Source organism: Wasmannia auropunctata, unplaced genomic scaffold (genome assembly GCF_000956235.1).
Source record: "Wasmannia auropunctata unplaced genomic scaffold, wasmannia.A_1.0 LD335031.1, whole genome shotgun sequence".
In the NCBI taxonomy this organism is placed as follows: domain Eukaryota; kingdom Metazoa; phylum Arthropoda; class Insecta; order Hymenoptera; family Formicidae; genus Wasmannia; species Wasmannia auropunctata.
Genome location: NW_012027859.1, coordinates 1,332 through 20,147, shown reverse-complemented (window position 1 = coordinate 20,147; position 18,816 = coordinate 1,332). Strand labels below are relative to the sequence as shown.

General features: G+C 30.2%; 2 protein-coding genes across 6 annotated transcripts in view; both read right to left on the bottom strand.

The window, feature by feature from the left end:
- Positions 1-3,125: 3,125 nt before the first annotated feature.
- LOC105457820 (multidrug resistance-associated protein 4-like) lies at positions 3,126-16,357 on the bottom strand. 5 transcript variants are annotated; one of them, XM_011702704.1, is made up of 19 exons: positions 16,314-16,357; positions 16,121-16,226; positions 14,128-14,238; positions 13,698-13,863; positions 12,581-12,811; positions 12,143-12,274; positions 11,582-11,773; positions 11,148-11,456; positions 10,488-11,018; positions 9,440-9,745; positions 9,139-9,321; positions 8,233-8,725; positions 7,368-7,598; positions 6,951-7,199; positions 6,438-6,697; positions 5,931-6,370; positions 5,453-5,582; positions 4,274-4,504; positions 3,126-4,105 (listed from the first exon to the last, which is right to left on the bottom strand). In XM_011702704.1, the coding sequence occupies exons 2-18, from the start codon at positions 16,192-16,194 to the stop codon at positions 4,298-4,300; spliced, it is 4,245 nt and encodes a 1,414-aa protein (XP_011701006.1). In that variant the 5' UTR covers positions 16,195-16,226; positions 16,314-16,357; the 3' UTR covers positions 3,126-4,105; positions 4,274-4,297. The 5 variants fall into 5 exon arrangements, with proteins under 5 accessions (XP_011701006.1, XP_011701007.1, XP_011701005.1 ...); XM_011702705.1 differs by having other exon boundaries at positions 3,126-4,504; positions 7,368-7,413; positions 7,492-7,598; XM_011702703.1 differs by having other exon boundaries at positions 3,126-4,504.
- Positions 16,358-16,748: 391 nt separating this feature from the next.
- Positions 16,749-18,816, bottom strand: part of LOC105457821 (probable multidrug resistance-associated protein lethal(2)03659) — a 3,386-nt gene continuing 1,318 nt past the window's right edge. The window contains exons 4-5 of the mRNA XM_011702708.1: positions 18,243-18,372; positions 16,749-17,735 (exon numbers count right to left, since the gene is read on the bottom strand). Of these exons, the coding sequence (XP_011701010.1) occupies positions 17,529-17,735; positions 18,243-18,372 (337 nt within the window). The 3' untranslated portion in view covers positions 16,749-17,528. The remainder of the gene's footprint in view (positions 17,736-18,242; positions 18,373-18,816) is intronic.

The following is an 18,816-nucleotide window of genomic DNA, read 5'->3' as shown; positions in this document are numbered from 1 at the left end:
GCCCGCCCGCGCGCGCGCGCGCGCGCGCGCGGGTGTGTGTGTGTATATATATGTATATATATTTATATTTATTTATTTTATTCAATTACTGCCAGCATTAGCATTATCTATCTAATACCCAGACAAGAAAGTTATTCTTGTCTGGGTATAAGAGGGTCTCTAAGTATAGACTGGTTAAATTTTGCGCGTTGTGGAGTGCGTCAAATTATGCAATTTTTTTGGAGACGTAATATGTCTTTACTTTTTAAAAAATGACGGGTGGAAGAAAAGGTGGATTAAAAATCGATCTAAAACATCTTTAAGAACAGACTTACCCTTGAAAAGTCTGTACTTAAAGTACAGTAAAAGTAAATATATATTAAATTCCTTTCAATTTGAATTTATAGTCTTTATAGTTATGAATAATTATTTCGCGACATTTTAACATGATTACAATTTAACATGATTCATATATTTGGCGTAATTTTTTTTAATGATTAGACAGGTATCTTGATAACTATTGCGATCGCAAAATGGTAGAGGACTTTTCGACTCAGTTTAGCCCACTCTATCTGCCCATGAGTACTTTATCATTAAGTATCGGACCCTGTATATACACTGATGAACAAAATTAACGCATAGATAAATTTATACCAAAATTTCGCAACTGTAAACAGTCGTAATTCCACAAAAAATGATCGAATAAAAAAGTTTTTTTTTCATTTTCAAAGGTAAAACCTGTACTTTTAATCGATTATGAATCTACCTTTCATCCTAGATTCATAATCGATCAAAAGTACAGGTTTTACCTTTAAGAATGAAAAAAAAACTTTTTTATTTGATCATTTTTTGTGGAATTCTTCTATTCAAATTATGTGCTATAATGAAATTTTTTTATAGAGGAATTTATTCGTAATCATAGCTTATGCGTCCACTTTTTTATAGATGAATACATGTTAAAAAAGAATATATACTTCGTGTAAAGTATTTTTGCTTAGAGAAAACGTTTTATAGAGGTATTTTCCGATTATATACAGAATTTTTTTTGAGATGTGAACACGTGGAAAGAACACAGAGCATGTTGCGTAGCACAAGGATGCATTCGCGCTCACATATACATATTGCTTTACATATTTTTTTTATAGACTTATATAACTATGATTTTTTGCAACGTAACATATGCTTTAATTATAAAATTATTTACACGCTTGTACAAAACTTGCTGCCTTGTGCATATTGTGTAGCAGATAAATAAAAAATTTTTTTTAACAAATGAGCGTATCGCAAGTTTCTTACATATTCTTGTATTTCAAGAAGCTATTCGATTTATTGTAGTGAATTTTTTTAGAGGAATTTACTCTTAATATAACTCATGCGTCCACTTTATTTTTATAAATGAGTATGTATTATAGAGGATATTTTATGTAAGATATTTTTGTTTAGAGAAAATACAAGAGGAGTTTCCCGCTTATAAATAGAATATTTTTTCTGGGATGAACAAAACCTTTTTCTTTGTGTGTGTTAATAATACATAACAATTTAAAATAAACTTAAACATATAAGACACAATTAATTGTATTAATTACGACAAATGGTAGCTAATATATGAAAAGTAAAGATAATGGTATAACTCGACGTAAATTGCACGACAATCTTTGAATAGATAAATTCAAAAGATGAAAGCACAAATAAAAATTTACGAAATGCTTTTTCATTTCCTTAAAATAAAATAAAAAGCGTTAAATGTATTACAAGATGAAAAATAGCTAACGCAATACAAGTGAAAATATTCTTTATTTTGAGAAAAAGAAAATTTAATAAATATAAAGAAGTTCCTTCTCTTCTGCAAAGAAAAATATCAAGATCATCCCTTCAAAATATAAATATTCTTTCTTCTTTGAACAAAAATAAAAAGATTTTCCTTTTTTCAAAGAAATACAATTTTGCATCCAAGAAGAAACTTCTTTAAAGAAAAATCTCTTTTTTAAGAAAGAAAAAATATTTCTTTTAGGAATCTCTTCTTTTTTGCAGAAATTTTAAGAATTAAAGATATTTTATTTTTCTTTCTTGCTTTCTTTTGCTAAACACATTCTCAGATAAGAGTCGTGACGAACCAGAAAAATAGAACACTGAAGATATTTGCGGTCTCCCTGGGGTTTTCCTTCATGTCGCTCGTGTCCTTGTCCATTATTGTTGTCGCACAATCTCACAAAATCTGACGACTCTTGAAGTTAACAGAAAAAAAAAAGAAAACGATCGGAATTCTTATTTTCTCTTTTTTCTTGTTTTTCCCCTTTTCCTCTTTTGCTCGTTCTTATTCTCTTATCTGCCTTACCTCGAGGCACTCTTTCCAATAGTCAATCCTTTACTGGAAACATCAGTAACTGTGTCGTTGCTTTTCATATCGGCATTCGGTGTTGCAGGTAATGATATACAAGAAGCTTTAACGATAACTGTACGTTGTATAAACTACGTCATGCGTTTCAAGTTTTTTCCGTTTAACGGATTTTTTTTTGTAGTTGATTTTTATAGTAAAATTTTATTTTCTTTTTATAGTATTTTTATTATATTTTTTATTTTTTACTAAATCTAATTATGTTAATAACTATTTAAATAATAACTAGATAGATTATTATTTTAATATTAACAATATTATTTTAAACAATATTTAAAAATTTTAACAACGCACAAAAAGTAAACGAATTAGCAATTCACTTTCCAGTTAAAGTTTATTTAGAAAAATTTTTGAGCGAACAGATTAATTCTTTGTTAGTCATTTGATTTAAGAACATAACTTTATTAGATTTAATTGTAAGCTTGAATAGTATTTGTTACGTCTTAACATAAAGTCAATAATAATATTATTACTGTTTCATAATTAACTTCTAAAATTACAAAATTATAACAATGCATCGCAAATGGATAAATTCTTTTAGCAGTAACATTGCTGTCGCACAGCTGCAACAATAATAGAATTATTATACAAGACAAGATGAAGCAAACGATTAACTAGAAGCAAACTAGATTAACAGTAATATTTTGAAACAAAGAAGCAACTCCTTTTTTTAGTTAGGAATAAAAAACCGGTTTTTTAAACGGAAAAAACAATTAAATTATAATAAACGCGCCAAAGACGAGCAATCAATGGATGTACATGTCATTCTTTATTCTCTCATATATGTATAATAAAATCGATACTAGTTTCAACTTCACTAGGTCTTTTTCTATCGCCTAATTAAACCTAACTACATAAACGCAGCGCAATAAATATAAATCAAATATAAATATAAAATATTAGTCAATACCGTGGAAAATTATATCAAAAAACCAAGAATCGGAGTCATACAGTAACATTTATTATAAACAAAAAAAAACAGAATCATCTAGTAAAGCCAAATTTTATAAGATGATCCGGAATAAACGCGTAAGATGGTCATCATGTTAAAATGACGGGACTTTCAAACTTACAATTAGTGTCACGTTATATTTATGTTTCGTACACGAGTGTGCCGACAGATGTTCCATTTGTTTGGAATGTATAGTTTCACAATTCATTATAATGCATTACAAAACATCGACCAGAGCACATCTCATTTTATATCGTTCTAAAGAAGTCCAACTTCTTACACAACCTTCAGTAAATGCGGTTCACGTACGAAACTGGCAACGTTGCTTATTAACGTTAATTACAAGACAATATTACGTTTCTACTTTTTTCTATTGAGATGTTATAATAAAAAAAAAAAGGATTTACGATGTTAAATGAGGGACCATTTGGCGATTGCGGGAACATTGCAATTGCTTGGAGACGACAAATTTATACGGACATATAAGAAGTTTCTTCCGAGCATTACTTAAGTTTGCGGTTACTTTAATTATTTTTGTTTATTTGCGTTTGAATAAGACTAAAAATCCACAAGTGCCTTTTTATGTTGATGCTCGACGTTCATTATTAGCGTCGAAGTAAGTCACGTGATCATAGTTGACGCTGGCTTGCACAAAAAGCGGCAACATCAAATTTAACGCAATTAACGTCAATTGTCAAGTTTTTTTTTTACAAGGCACGTCTAATAGTAGTATTAGACAAAATCAGTTCATGTCTGTCAAACTCATTCTGAGAATAGACCTAAAAAAATTTGTAACTCTAAGACAATTTTCTTCGTGTACTACACTTAAGTTTCATTCGTTATTGTGTGTAAAAAGGCTAAAAACATTTCTTTGTAAGAGCTACTTTAATTTCGCAAATCACCATTATATATAAATACAAAACATTAAATATATTTTTCTTTCGTACAAGATCTTTTCAATATAGGGGAATCTATAAAGCGGACTGTTCAGTGATAATGGCATCGCTATCGATATTTTGCGCCGATAAATTCAATTCATGATGATGGTTATTGCTCTCGCAAGCCTTCTTCGACTGTTGCAAAAGACTTTGCGCCATTTGATTGCCTGTCTTCTCCACCATTTGTGAAAAATAACCATTCGGTTTGTCATACAGTAGCTCGTATGGGCAACCAAATTCCTGTTGGCGTGACAATTCTAATTATCAAATGCACATATACACAAATGGAAATCACGTTCTGAAGAAATTGAATTACGAGATTTCAGAAAAAACTTTACTATCTTTATCAGTCAATATTTAAATATTATATAACTATATGATTTTACATACTCTAGCTTCAACGAACTGCGAGCCGTTACTATCGGATTCAACGCAGCATTTGGTTTGCACATAGTTATATTTAAATATTCACTGACACCTATATTTCACTCGTCTTTGGCATCCCTTATCCTGACTATTGTTTACGATACAAGCTGGTAATTTATTTAGTTATTTGGCTATCTTTGTTCATATAACATTAACTATTTTCAAGAAGAAATAAATACTATTCAATATAATATTGATTTTGAAAAAATCATATTAAGAATTAAAAAAAGAGAACTATTTGAAAATTTCAATATTTTCTTACAACTAGATCTTCTAGAATAGACAACACAAATATATAAATTTGATTATATTTCAACACCTTTAGAATTCTAATTGTAAAAATTCAATTATTAAATGTACATTTTATGGGCACAAGATTAATCAGATTTGATTTTTTTATCGTTATCTGGGAAATAATTTTTCATATAAGAACATATATAAATATATATAAACATATATAAAAATATATAATTACATATAATTATATATAAAAATATGTCCATATATAGCCATATCTATATGTATGTCTCTTTCCTTTGTAAAATTATTCTTTAATACAAAAAAACAATAATAAGGAGAAAACATAAAAAATAATTATCATTTAGATAATCTCCTTCTAATTGGTTCCAGCCCAGAAATGTAAATACCCAGAGTTTATTTTCGACTCATTGTCAGTGCAACAATCAGTCGCAATTTCACTGACTGCGTCTTTCTCCTAAAACTATTATTTTTTCTAACACCTTATTAAAATGGAATACTTACCACGATAGAACCATTCTCCAACACGATTATTCGATCGCTGTCTATAATAGTATTCAAACGATGTGCTACCGTGATAACGGTGCATTCTTTAAAATTCTTTCTTATTGTATCCTGAATTAAGGCATCGGTGCTAGAAACAAAAGTATAATTTTAGAGTAAATTTGCAAATAAATTAAATTTAGAAATTGTGCATTTACAATAGTTTTACAGATAAAGATTACAAATCTTTGTCAAAAATTTGATCGAATAAAATTGAGAAAAAGTTTGTTTTTTAAATCTGAAATATATTATGACATGAATGTATAATGCAATTTATTATATTGTGAAGATACCAAATAATTCCAAAAATCCAAAACTTTTTAAATTGTATATACGACAGTTTAATCCTGTTCATTAACTATCAATTAATCAAAATCGCTAGACTTACCAAAAAACATTTAAACACAATTATACTGTTAAAAAAATTGTCGAGACTCACTGTGAATCAATGTTGGCCGTGGCCTCATCCAGAACGAGCAAACGATTGTTCCTTAGAATAGCCCTAGCCAGGCATACAAGCTGTTTCTGGCCAACGCTGAAGTTGTGACCACCGTACAAAATATTGTGATCCAGATCGACGTCATTCAGTTCGACCTGCCGCAGCACCTCCCACAGTTTCATATCATCATATTGATTAAACGGGTCCAGATTATAACGCAAAGTCCCTGAAAACAGCACCGGTTCCTGCGGTATAATGGAGATCTTGGAGCGCAGCTCGCTCAAGCTTACAGTGCTTGTGTCTCGACCGTCAAGCATAATCACGCCTTCCAGACCTTCGTTGAACAAACGGAAGAGTGCTGAGATCAAGGAGGATTTACCGGCGCCAGTTCGTCCCACCACCCCAACTTTCCAACCAGGCTCGACGGAAATGTTCAGATTCTACAAAGTGTGACTACGAGATAAAACAAAAAATATATTCGTAAAAATGAACGATAGGTTTATCTACCTTCAAAACCGGTGAATCATTTCTGTAATACTTCATGTTGACGTTTTTCAAAATCAATTGTCCTTGATGTGGCCATGTGGACGGCGGCGAATCCGATGAAGAAATGGGCTCCTTAGGAAGATTCGTATACTGGAGAATCCTTTCCACGGATGTCATTTGTGCCATCGCCTCAATGGACATTCTTATGCCGTATTGGAATTCAGTAAGCAGAAAAAACGATTGCGATATGGCTAGACCGGATTTGTTGCCGTCTATGCTGACTGCAGCACAAAAACCAAAAAAGTTTCCAATAGTAAGTAAATCGTATTTTTAAAATATTGATCACACGTAAAAATAAGAACATACTAATCAATAACAAACATACTAAAGTTTAAAAACCGAAATATTATTTGTCTAATAATCTTTGATAATTAAAATATTACTTTATTGTAGCTTTATATATATATATATATACTAAATTCTTTGAAAACAATTTATCTTCAATCTAAGAACTTTTAATTATTTATAATTTACCATTTTCATTTAGTAAATCATTTAGTATCAGGGAGAAACAAAGGCAGGCAAAAAACAAACATATGATTAGCTCAACAAAGATAGCGAAGGTCGCCGAACACGTTAGAAAGAGATACCACGTGCCACTGTGATGATCTTGCAATACATCGAATTGTTTTCGCATCATCTTCTCGATTTCATTGCCGCTGCTTCTGATCGTCGACAGACCATTTAGCGTCTCGTTTACGTGCGAAAACAATGGACTTTTCACTGAAAACGCAAATTTGAAAACATAAAAAAAAATTGCAGATTTACATTCCGGAAGAAGTAAGGATTTAATATAATAGTCTGAATTCGATGTGACAGAAATCAAACGATTCAGAAATCTAGAAATATTTAAGATGCTTTTCTGATGAAGTTACTTGTTTTAATACTTACTTGTGCCTTCGAGACGTTTGATACCCTGAATGGTTTTTAGGTAGAACTTCGTCGTGAAGAAAAGTAAGACAATCAGAATCACTATCGGTATAAGTATCCATTGATTAATTATCACTTGTATTACCATTACACCGCAAACTACAAAATACATCTGGATTGTTTCTAATATCGTTTTGGGTAGCAATTCGTCTACAGTGTCCATGTCCTTAGAAAATCTGTTTAAAATTCTCCCTGAAATACGAAAATCGTTAAATGGAAGATTCAATAAAAATCCGAAAATTAAATACCAAAGATCGGAGTTGCGATATAAGAGGGTTTACATTTCGATAATTTATAGTTCAATGATTATGAATAATATAAAATATTATGAATATGCGGATGATAATTATTTAACACCTTTAACAGTAAAAATAAGCATTTAAATGTTATCGAAAATATCGTGATTCGACAAAAATTTTAACTTCTTGTTTTTGACATCAAAATTTCATAAACTCAGGTAGAAGTAATTCTTATAATATTTTTAAGAATTTATTGTACTTTTTTTACTTTTTCAAGAAGATTTAAAAACAATGCCTTTTATCTTTATAAGTTTTATTCAAAAATGTTAAAATAAGAAATCTTAAAAATCTTACAATATTTGAGAATTCATATTTATAAAAAATTTTAAAATAGTTACAGACATTTCAAGCACTTTTGAAAAGTTAAAGTAAAAAATTTAGAAAGTTTATAAATGTACAAAAATTTTGAAATATATCAAAATAAGATACAAAGTATTCTAAAAAAATTTTGACTAATGTGTTGTTACAAATCTCTTTATATGGCTACGAATTTAATTGTCTGTGAAGATCTGGCGATTGTTGCTCACCGGAAGGATTACTGTGGAAAAAGGACATGCACGCCTGCAACAAATTGGAGAACATAGTGTTGTGAAGATTGCAGCTTGAGTTCATGCAGACCATCATGAAGAAGAAGCCTCGAAACAGCGTAGTGGCAGTACAGGCAATGACGGAGAATGTGTATACATATATGGCATCTACAGTGCTGAGCAGGCCGTCTGGATTCAATGTAAAAATGGATCCAAGGAAGCTGTTGTTGTACATGTGCGCGAATCGATTGGCGTCACTTGTGTTTTCAATACGCCTGACATCTTCCAAGGTAGTCCAGTATGAGAGCCAATAATCATTACCAGTAATGGCGATCTGGCTGATAATAAAAATCAGCAACAGCATAAACAGGGTGAAATAGTTGCCGCCGTGATGCAGATACTCTTTGTACACTCTCCAGGATACTCGACCGTGTGCTATCATCTCCACTTCCGGTCTATTTTCTACATGATCCGAATTATCAATATCCGAGTACTGCACAATGAAAGAATAATCAAATTGGTTGATTATGCCTCACAACTGATCGGACCAGTCTGATTAAGTTAGTCGCGTTATAGAGCATTAAAGCATTAAAAACATTATAATGTATCAATACTAAAGAAATTAATATAGATATTTGAAAACAATTTTTTTTGCAATTTTATTTAGAGAACTCCTATTACTTTGTATTATTAGTTGCTAATTAGAAAAATAATGTTAAAAATTTTTAATGTAAATTAAAATTAGTGTAACTATGTTACACATTTTTAATGCAAATACGTTGTACAGATATTTTTTTTCAATTAATTTCTTCTATTACAAATATCTTTTATTAAAGATAATATGTAAAAAATTTTGAACATTATGTTTTTTTTGTCATAATTGGCAAGTGATTGAGATAATCTTACAACAGAACTTGCAAGCGATGATCCCGAATCTCGTCTCGTAATTCCCCTCATATATATTTCCGAAACTTTCTTCATCTTCACTTTCTTTTTCTGCGCATCGTTACATAAATTATCCATTATCCCAATGAAATCTTTATTTGACTGTACTAATTCGTTATAGCTTCCTCGCATTTTCACGCAACCCTTAACAAATGTAGGATATTTAATTTAAAGGATGTTTAACATCATTTTAACAATTTTTTAATTAATATTACACTATATAAATTATATAAATTTTGTAATGTTTGAATTTGCGACTCACTTCATTCAGCACGACAATATGATCCGCTTGTTTGAGAAATTGCAACTGATGTGTGACGAGTATCCTCGTCCTGTCGTGGAGATACTCGGTAATGCACTTCGAGTGAAGACGTCTGGCGACGCGAGTATCAACTGCGCTCAAGGGATCGTCTAGTAAATACAGATCTGCCTGTCTATAAACCGCCCTTGCAAGACTGATTCGCGCTTTTTGGCCTCCGGACAATAATATACCTTTATCGCCGACCAACGTTAAGTCTCCTTGTAGAAACTGCCGGAAATCTTTCATCAAGGCGCACACATTTGTCACCTATAAAATGTTTATCATTCGATCAAAAGTCAGTGAAAATATAAGTTAAGTAAGAAATATTAAAAAGTTTGTAATTAGGAAATATATGTTAGACATTCTTCTTTTGTCTATAGATGGAATTGTATAGATGTAGATTCTATTATTCTTTTATTTTCGAAAATTTGTGGTTTTTCACCGTCTAACAAAAAAATTGGTGAAATAATCATTAGTATCATCTCAAAGGATTTCAAAACGGACTTTGCTCTCTCAAATAAAAAAAAAAGACTTTTTTCCACACCAATTATTTAGCAAGATATTGCAATTTTAAGTAACCTCCGTTTTTTTTACGATTTTTAGCAAAATATATAGTAAAAAAATAGAAGTTACTTGAAATTGCATTTTGTTAAGTAATCGGCATAAGAAAGTTTTTTTTTCATTTTCTTCTTTAAAAGGCTAAGTCCGTACTTTGAGATGGTACCAATGATTATTTTGACCAATTTTTTTATTAGGTGGTGAGAGACAACAAATTTCGAGATTTTAGGTGTGTCAAATACGTCTTTATTCAAAGTTGATCACACCTTTAAGTATTAAACTAAATAAAAATTGAACAAAAGCATCTTATAGCAAAGAGTTTGCCCTATAAAAAATGTTGTTGATCTATTTTTTTAAGTCAATTATTTGCTGAGTAAAAAAATTCAAAAATGGGCAAAAATTTACTGAGAAACAGTAACCTCATAATTTTTTTGGAGTGTATAATACTCACTTGCATGTACTTGGCCTTGTCGTAAGGCTGGCCAAATAATATGTTGTCTCTCACAGTACCGTTGAAGATCCAAGGGTCCTGACTAGCATAAGAGATACGCAGATTCGGATTATTCGTGAAATAACCGTTAGACAAATTGTCCTGAAAGTTATAATTGAAGGAGCCCTGAGTGAAAATCACGGAACCCGCGCCGAGATCCAGTTCCTTCAGCAGCAGGTGTAACACGGACGACTTGCCGGAGCCCACATCGCCGATCATAGCGCACAACTGGCCTGGCTTGACAGTCAAATTGATGTTACACAAAGTTGGTGGCAATTGGTCACTAACCCAATTGGCGCAAACACGCTGAAGTTCCACGCGGACCGGAAGATCAAATAATCTCTGAGACTCGGAAAGCTCAATACTTTCATTTTCCGAGATGTCTGTTTGTTTTTTCTCATTAGTTGCTTTGTTTGGTTTCTGAGATTTTGACTGTAACTGCGGCATCTTTTCCAATTGTCTCACATTTATTTCGTTCATCAGGAGAAAGTCCTGTACAAGAAGTTAAACACTTTAGACGTAAATGCGTGGTGGTAAAAATATTGTAGACACATCGTAAGATTATAGATTTAAAAATTCGTTGTGAAAATAATTTCAAAATAATGTGACAGCTCATTATACCTCCAATCGATTCAAAGACACGACCGATTCGCCCAGTAGTATTATGCCATGCGGAAAGAATAATCCGGAGGTGATATTAAGTATGGCAATGTATGTTACCATTTCGTAGGTAATGTCGGCAGTTAAAGCATTCCCCATTAGAACAAACATTATTAGGGCAAAGTAGAGGCTCAGTCGTTGCAATAAAACTATTGCGGCCAAATGCGCGGCGCGCACATACGATGAAACTTTAATTTTCTTTATCTCCATCTTTCTGATCATCGACACAATCTTGCCGAACGGTTTCTCCCAAGCATACATCTTTACTACCTGAAACAAGAACCATCATATCGTAAACTTGTTTCATGAAATTGTTTTCGTGGAATTTGACACTTGAACGTTAGTGTTTTTATCTATCTGGATCGTTTAAAAGTAAAATAACTGATCAAATATACCTGTATTCCAGCTATAAGTTCGCTCATTAGCTGCACTCTTCGGTCGGTCAGTGGTGCAATCATGGCTCTAAATCTGCGGCTCAGCAAGCTGAAAGTCCCGTGAACAATTAGAGGAATGATCAACATTGGTCCTATGCCGGCAAGAGTAGAAAGACCGATCTTTCGCCACATTATGGTTCCTATGATTACCGTCTGCAAATAGAAAAAAATCCGAAAAGAATCTTCAATAACTATTTCTTCAAAAGCAACACCAAATAAGAAAAAAGAAAAGAGCCTTCATCTTTATATAATCTAAAACTACCTTGCAAAGTTGTAAAATACAAATTGCATACAAACTGATATAAATGTACTTTTTATAAAGAGTACTACTACTACTACTACTATTACTACTACTACTACTACTACTACTAGTACTACTACTACTATTAATAGATATACTTATAAATCATCTATAAAAGAAATAATTAATTTAAACGATTTTAGTTGAAAGAAACTATGATTGAAAAGCTGATTAAATATTTCTGAATGTACACGAATACTTTTTAGAAGATAAAAATTTACCTGAATAGGCATGATCCATATATAATTCAGGTATTTCATTAATAGATCAAAGCGAGTAACGTCATTGCTGAGAAGATTTATGATCTGTCCGGTACCGATTTGATTCATTGATGTTCTGTTCAACCGTAATAACTGCAACAATTATAATAAAAATTTATAGAAACCGCTATTAATTAAAAAAAAAACATTTAGTAAACAGTTTTTTGTATTTGATATCTGTTGTATTTCTCCTACAGTTTTTTTCCATTAATATCATCACGCAACTTCGTTATCATATGACAAAAATTTTCTTCTATTTTCTGTCTGTTGAGCGGCATATCGCGAGAACTTTAATTAGTTAATCAACACAATGTTCTTTTTTTGACTAAAAAGAAGCTTTTTTTTCTTAGAGAAATTTGAATCAACAAATGGGACTTGCAAATTAATCCGCAATGTTCCCTTCCGGTAAAGGAGGGAGCTACAGGCGATGCGTATCCTCATGCCGATCTGCAGCGACAGCATTATCGTATGGTGCATCAATAAAGTAGTGATGACATTGCAGATGATCATGATGACTACGTAGAGTAGAACCTCGTTCGTCTTTGTCTTGTCCTTCGTAGTGGAAACTCTAGCGAAGTAGTCGATGATCCACCCTTGAAAGATCGGTATTCCTACGCGTACTATGCTGCTCTGGAAGCAGAAACATTGAAATTTAATGACTCCGATGGGCTTACGAATTTATAGGATCTAACAATGGTTGGAACAGATTTTGATTGGCTTTGGATATGCAGAACAAAAAAATATAAGACATATTTCTTTACCTAGCTGTTTATTGTATGGTTTAGTGACTGAAATTAATAGATGTGGATAGCTGTATATTACAGAATTTGACGTTTTCGAAAAACGTGTCTAATTGTTATAAAGAGTATAAAAGATTATAAAACTATTGTATACGATTATATAATATAACACAAAACTATTATATGTATTTATAACATTTTTTTCATTGACCCCTAGTTAAAGATATTCATCATTGAAAACGAAAAAAATTCGTTATTTTCAAAAGAGGTCCAATCTCTAATCTTTAAACCTAAATCTCTAAATCTTAAAAATATTCATATTTTGAGATTTTCGTTGAAAATCTATATATATATATATATATATATATATATATATATACATATTTTTATATATTATACACATATATAAATATGTACATATATGTATAAAATAATAAAATAACATATGTTAACATATATATATACTAAAATAATATATGTTATTAAATTGATTTTCAGCGAATATCTTTAATACTATGAGGTAAATGAAAAAATACTTTATATATAATAATTTTGTGTTATATTACATAAGAAGATACAAAGAAAACATGTCTAATAGTTTTTGATGTTTTGCCACGTTTTGATGTTTATTTAATGTACATCAAGATTGGTGAAGAACAATTCTGATTATTTTTTTGTAAGTATTGTAAATATTAGTACGAGTGCATGTTATAAATAATTCTTGCATCCACCTCGTACATGTCACATAATTTTTATACAAAAACATTGATATATACCAAGATAAATGAGTAGATTCCAATTATGAAATATGGCAACCAAAAGGCATTACAGATAGCCTTGTATAATCTTGGACGAACATTCTTTTTTAACGGCACTTTCTGCCCGTCTTTGCTCATGGCATATTCCAGATTTTTCAGCTTATCGAGCTCACGATTCCAGTACCTGAACAAAAAATGCGTTAAAACTTTGGAAAAGTGAGGAGAATGATTCATTGTAAAATTTTACTTTCTCCGTGTTTTGTTGATATCTAGCGCAAAATGAAGTAGATATCAATATTACATTGTACATAATATAAATTATACTTGTATTTCTAAAATAGCTATTTAGATTAGTTAATTATTCTGTGTACAGCGAAAGTGAGAGATAATCGTTATCATAATAACAATATATTAATGTTTGTTTATTATTAATGCTGGCAATACTCACTTCTCAAGATGATCAGTTAATTTTTCGGATTCGTCCGCTTTAATTGGTCGATAAATGTCAGATTCCTTCAAATCGCGCTTGGAGCCTGTTATAAATAATTCTCGCATCCACCTATGCGGATCATCAATATATATTTCACATTGACATACTTTATTATATTGCAGTACAAATATTAGCCTAAAGCAACGGCCCTATATTTTCTTTTCCTTTTTATCAATATAACACACACACGCACACACACATATATACTTATATACTACATAGGCTAAAAAATTTCCGGAATTAAATACAAAATGGCACCATATACAAAAATTAATCTTATAGCTGTCGAATATATTCATTCAAAATTCCACTGTCAAAATGTCATGACATTTCACCGAATAGTTTGTGAGTTACAGTCATTTGAACAAGTCAGCTTTTGAGTTTTTAAAAAAGTGAAAAAAACCGAAATTCGTGCAGTGATCAAATATCAATATTTGAAAAGCTTAAAATCTCAAGAAATCATCGATGAATTTTGGTTTTATTCATTTTTTTTAATACTTAAAAGTTGACTTATTTAAATTACTGTAACTCACAAACTATTTGGTGAAATGTCATGAAATTTTGACAGCGAATTTTTGAGTGAATATATTCGACAACCATAAGATTAATTTTTGTATATGGTGCTATTTTGTATCCAATTTTGGAAATTTTTCAGCCCATATACCATAATATAAAAAATCAACGACTTTTGATATGTGCTTATTCAGGTACATATTTTTCGTCAACATATTATAAATTTCTAGCCGCAAGTTATAAGCATATTAAAATATTCCCAAAATTATTATCATTTCAATAGCTACATGACTGTACAATCTGTGTAGAAATTACAGCATCTAAATAGATATTTTACCAACACCTTGTATCTGCCCAGTGAGAAATGATAGATCGAAAAGACATCTATTAGACATTAATGTCGTTGATGGTTGATATTAATAAGCATCTCTACTACTTTTTAATCATTCGAAAATTTTGTTTCTGTTAGATGTAATAGTAATCGAATTCGTTTAATCGAATTCGCTATTAGATTTTAGAGCCAATTTCCTATTATTAACTCAGAAATATTAATTCTTGACTGTATAATTTTTCTAACGTGGCGATGTGTACACGTTTATGTGTTTTAGTAGTATATTATAAATTTTATCTAAAATGATTCACTGTCAGACATAAATAATTTACACGTTCTGTACTGCGTGGATCCGATGAAAAAATAAGAAAAATTAGTGCAGCAAGGAACGTCCTAATTGTATTCATAATAGCAAATAGCAACTTATGTACAGAAATAACAAAAAGATAAAGACGTGACTCAACGTAAATTAAACATAAAAAGAGGGGGAAGCGCCACACGTGTCATATTTAAATGAACTCATTGCGACGGACGATAGTTGTTGGGCAGAAAAAAAAGATAAAGGCATAATTCAACGTAAATTAAACGCCGATCTTTTTATAGCAAGAAAAAATTTACTAGGTACTTTTCCATTTTCTCGAAATAAAATGTGAAATGTAAAATGTATTATAAGATGCAAAGGAGTTAATGCAATTAGTAAAAATATTTTTTATCTTGTGGAAAAGAAAATCCTGTCTTTAAAATAGGAGAAGATTACTTCCCTTCTTCAAAAAAATATTATTTTGCATTCAAGAAGAAAATACTTCTTCTTTAACTTCTTTTTGATACAATCGTTGATTAACGTCGACAGTTACGAAAGACATACGTATTGCTGATCGTCGACTAAAGTTGACAGCCATAAGAATTGTCTTTTACATCAAGTAATACTACATGTTATAACGAAAAGGTTAAAGAAAACTTGTTTTTAAGAAAAAAAATTTCCGTATTTATGGAATTCTCCCTTTTTTGCAACAATCACTATTTTTATCGTAAGGAGCAAAAGATTTCGTTCTTTTTTTTCCTGCTTTCCTTTTTCAAGTACATTCTCAAAAAAGAATCTTAACGAACCAGAAGAATAGAACACTAAAGATATTTGCCGTCTCCCTCGGATTTTGCTTCATGTCGCTCGTGTCCTTATCCATGTTATAGCACAGTCTCACAAAATGTTACGAAACTTGAAACAAATAAAAATGAAAACGATCGACATTCTTATTTTTTTCTATTTCTGCTGTTTCATTCTTATTTATCCTCATTTTTTTACCTGCTGTCTCTCGAGGCGCGCTTTTCAACAAACTATTCTTTACTAAAATCATCAGTAATTGTACCGTTATTTTTCATATCGACTTTAAGCATAACTGATAACATTGTGTGCAATAACACATTAAAGATAACTGTCTCATATATTGTACATACATATGCAAATAAATACATTTACATAATGCATTATTTTTAGTTTCCATTGTTTCTTTTTTTATATGCAGAATTTTACGCGTTTCTCTCCACTTAACGAATATTTTCTTTCTCTTTTAGCTTGATTTCTATAATAAATTTTATTTGTTGTTAAACCTATTAATTTTAATAACCTTTCAAATAGTAACAATGAGGAAAATAAAATTATTTTCATAGTAATCTGTTTGTAATAACGTAATTTAAATAAAATCAAAATTAACAGCTTTTTGATACATTATCAATTCTTTTTAATTCTCAACTTCTCTGAAATAAACCATGTTTAACAATAAATATCTTGTTAACTATAACGGACACAAAAATTCTTTTAAGAGTTAAAAGTCCTACACAAACAACATACTTAATTTTTATTCCAAGAACATTTCTCTAGCAAGTCGCATTTCGACGTTATAACATGACAAAATAAAGATAGCTTTTTTGCAACTTTACCTGAAAGTTTCTCAAAATTGTGATCTGCTAGAGCAATTCTACAATCGGATTCGGATTCAGCGTCCAAAATGGGAAAGTCTCGTTATGGTGTTCAAAAAAAGATTTTTGTTATTAAAAAGTGTAATTAATTACCAATTAAAGTATTTGCGGTTTGACCGAAAACACTTCGAATGATTAATACTGAGGCATACTATAAATATCATGACTAGTAAAATATTTTATCTATAAATGTATTAAATTTTATAGAATATATATCGAATGTTTCATTGATAAATTTACATATATGACGCTCTATATTTGCATTAAATCCATTTATATGTATACATAACAATTTTTATGCTTACTACTAGATAAAATCAGTTCATGTCTGGCGAAATCATTCTAAGAATAGACCTGAAAAAGTTTGTAAGTCTAAGATAATTTTTTTCGTGTACACTTAAGTTTCATTCGTTATAGTGTGTAAAAAGGCTAAAAACATCTCTTTGTAAGAGTTACTTTAATTTCTTAAATCATTATCATATATAAATATAACATATTAAATATATTTTTCCTTCATACAAGACTTCTATAGTAGAAGAATCTATAAAGCAGACTGTTCTGTGATAATGGTGTTTCTCTCAATATTTTGCGCCGACAAATTGAATTCATGATGATGATTATTGCTCTCGCAAGCCTTCTTCGCCTGTTGCAAAAGACTTTGTGCCATTTGATTGCCTGTTTTCTCCACCATTTGTGAAAAATAACCGTTCGGTTTGTCATATAGTAACTCGTACGGGCAACCAAATTCCTGTTGACAGTTCTGATTATCAAATACACATATGTACAAATGAAAATCACATTTTGAGAAAAATACGAGATTTCTGAAAAAAACTTGGCTATTCTTTGTTCGTATAACACTAATTATTTTTTCAAGAATATAAATACTATTTAATAAAATATATTCACTTCAAAGACTCATGTTATAGATTAAAAAAGAGAATTATTTAAAATTTTTTAAATTTTTTGCAAATGTTTTTTATAACATAAATTTATAGATCTTATTACATTTTAACTCTTTCAAAATTTTAATTGTAAAAGTTTAAATAATGAATGTCCATTTTACGAGCACAGATTGATCGATTTTCTTTATCTTTATTTAGACCTTTTCAGAAATTTAATTAATTATACCAATTAAAATTGCATCATAAATAAATTTTATAGAAAGTTACATAGAAAATTAAATCTTTCAACTGTCTTTCCTGAAACCAATATTTCCCCTAACATTTTTTACGCTTTATTTAGATGGAATACTTACAACAATAGACCCGTTCTCCATTACGATGACTTGATCGCTGTCTATAATAGTATTCAGACGATGTGCTACCGTGATGACGGTGCATTCTTTAAAGTTCTTTTTTATTGTATTCTGAATTAAGGTATCAGTGCTAGAAACAAAAATAGAAAATTAGAATAAATTCAGAAAATCATGCGTTTCTGATAGCATCTTACAAATACAAAATATAGATTATTACTAAAAATATGATTTAAAACAATTTGAAAAAACTTGCTTCTTTCCTTAATCATAAATATATTACAATAATAAAATCTTAAATAAATTGCAATAATATAAATATTTAAAAAAAAAAGAAATAAAAGACCTGCTTCTTTTCTTAATCTTGAATATATTACAATAATAAAATTTCAAATATATTACAATAATATGAATATTTAATAAATTTCTCCAAATTATAAAGATATCAAATTATTTAAAAAATTAATGACAAAATAATAAAAGTTTGACTTAGCTAAATAGAATATTCTAATTCATTAACGATTAATCAGTTAAAATCGCCTATCTTTTTATTACAAAATTTAAATCATACTACTAA

What these genes read in the sequence shown, in the direction of transcription:
- LOC105457820 (XM_011702703.1), bottom strand. Translation starts at nt 16,194, where the DNA reads ATGGATAAGGACACGAGCGACATGAAGCAAAATCCGAGGGAGACGGCA. An exon ending in AACTTATAGCTGGAATACAG is followed by an intron (nt 11,457 to 11,581) that starts GTATATTTGATC and finishes TTCTTGTTTCAG; the next exon opens with GTAGTAAAGATGTATGCTTG. An exon ending in CATCGCTTGCAAGTTCTGTT is followed by an intron (nt 8,726 to 9,138) that starts GTAAGATTATCT and finishes TTCATTGTGCAG; the next exon opens with TACTCGGATATTGATAATTC.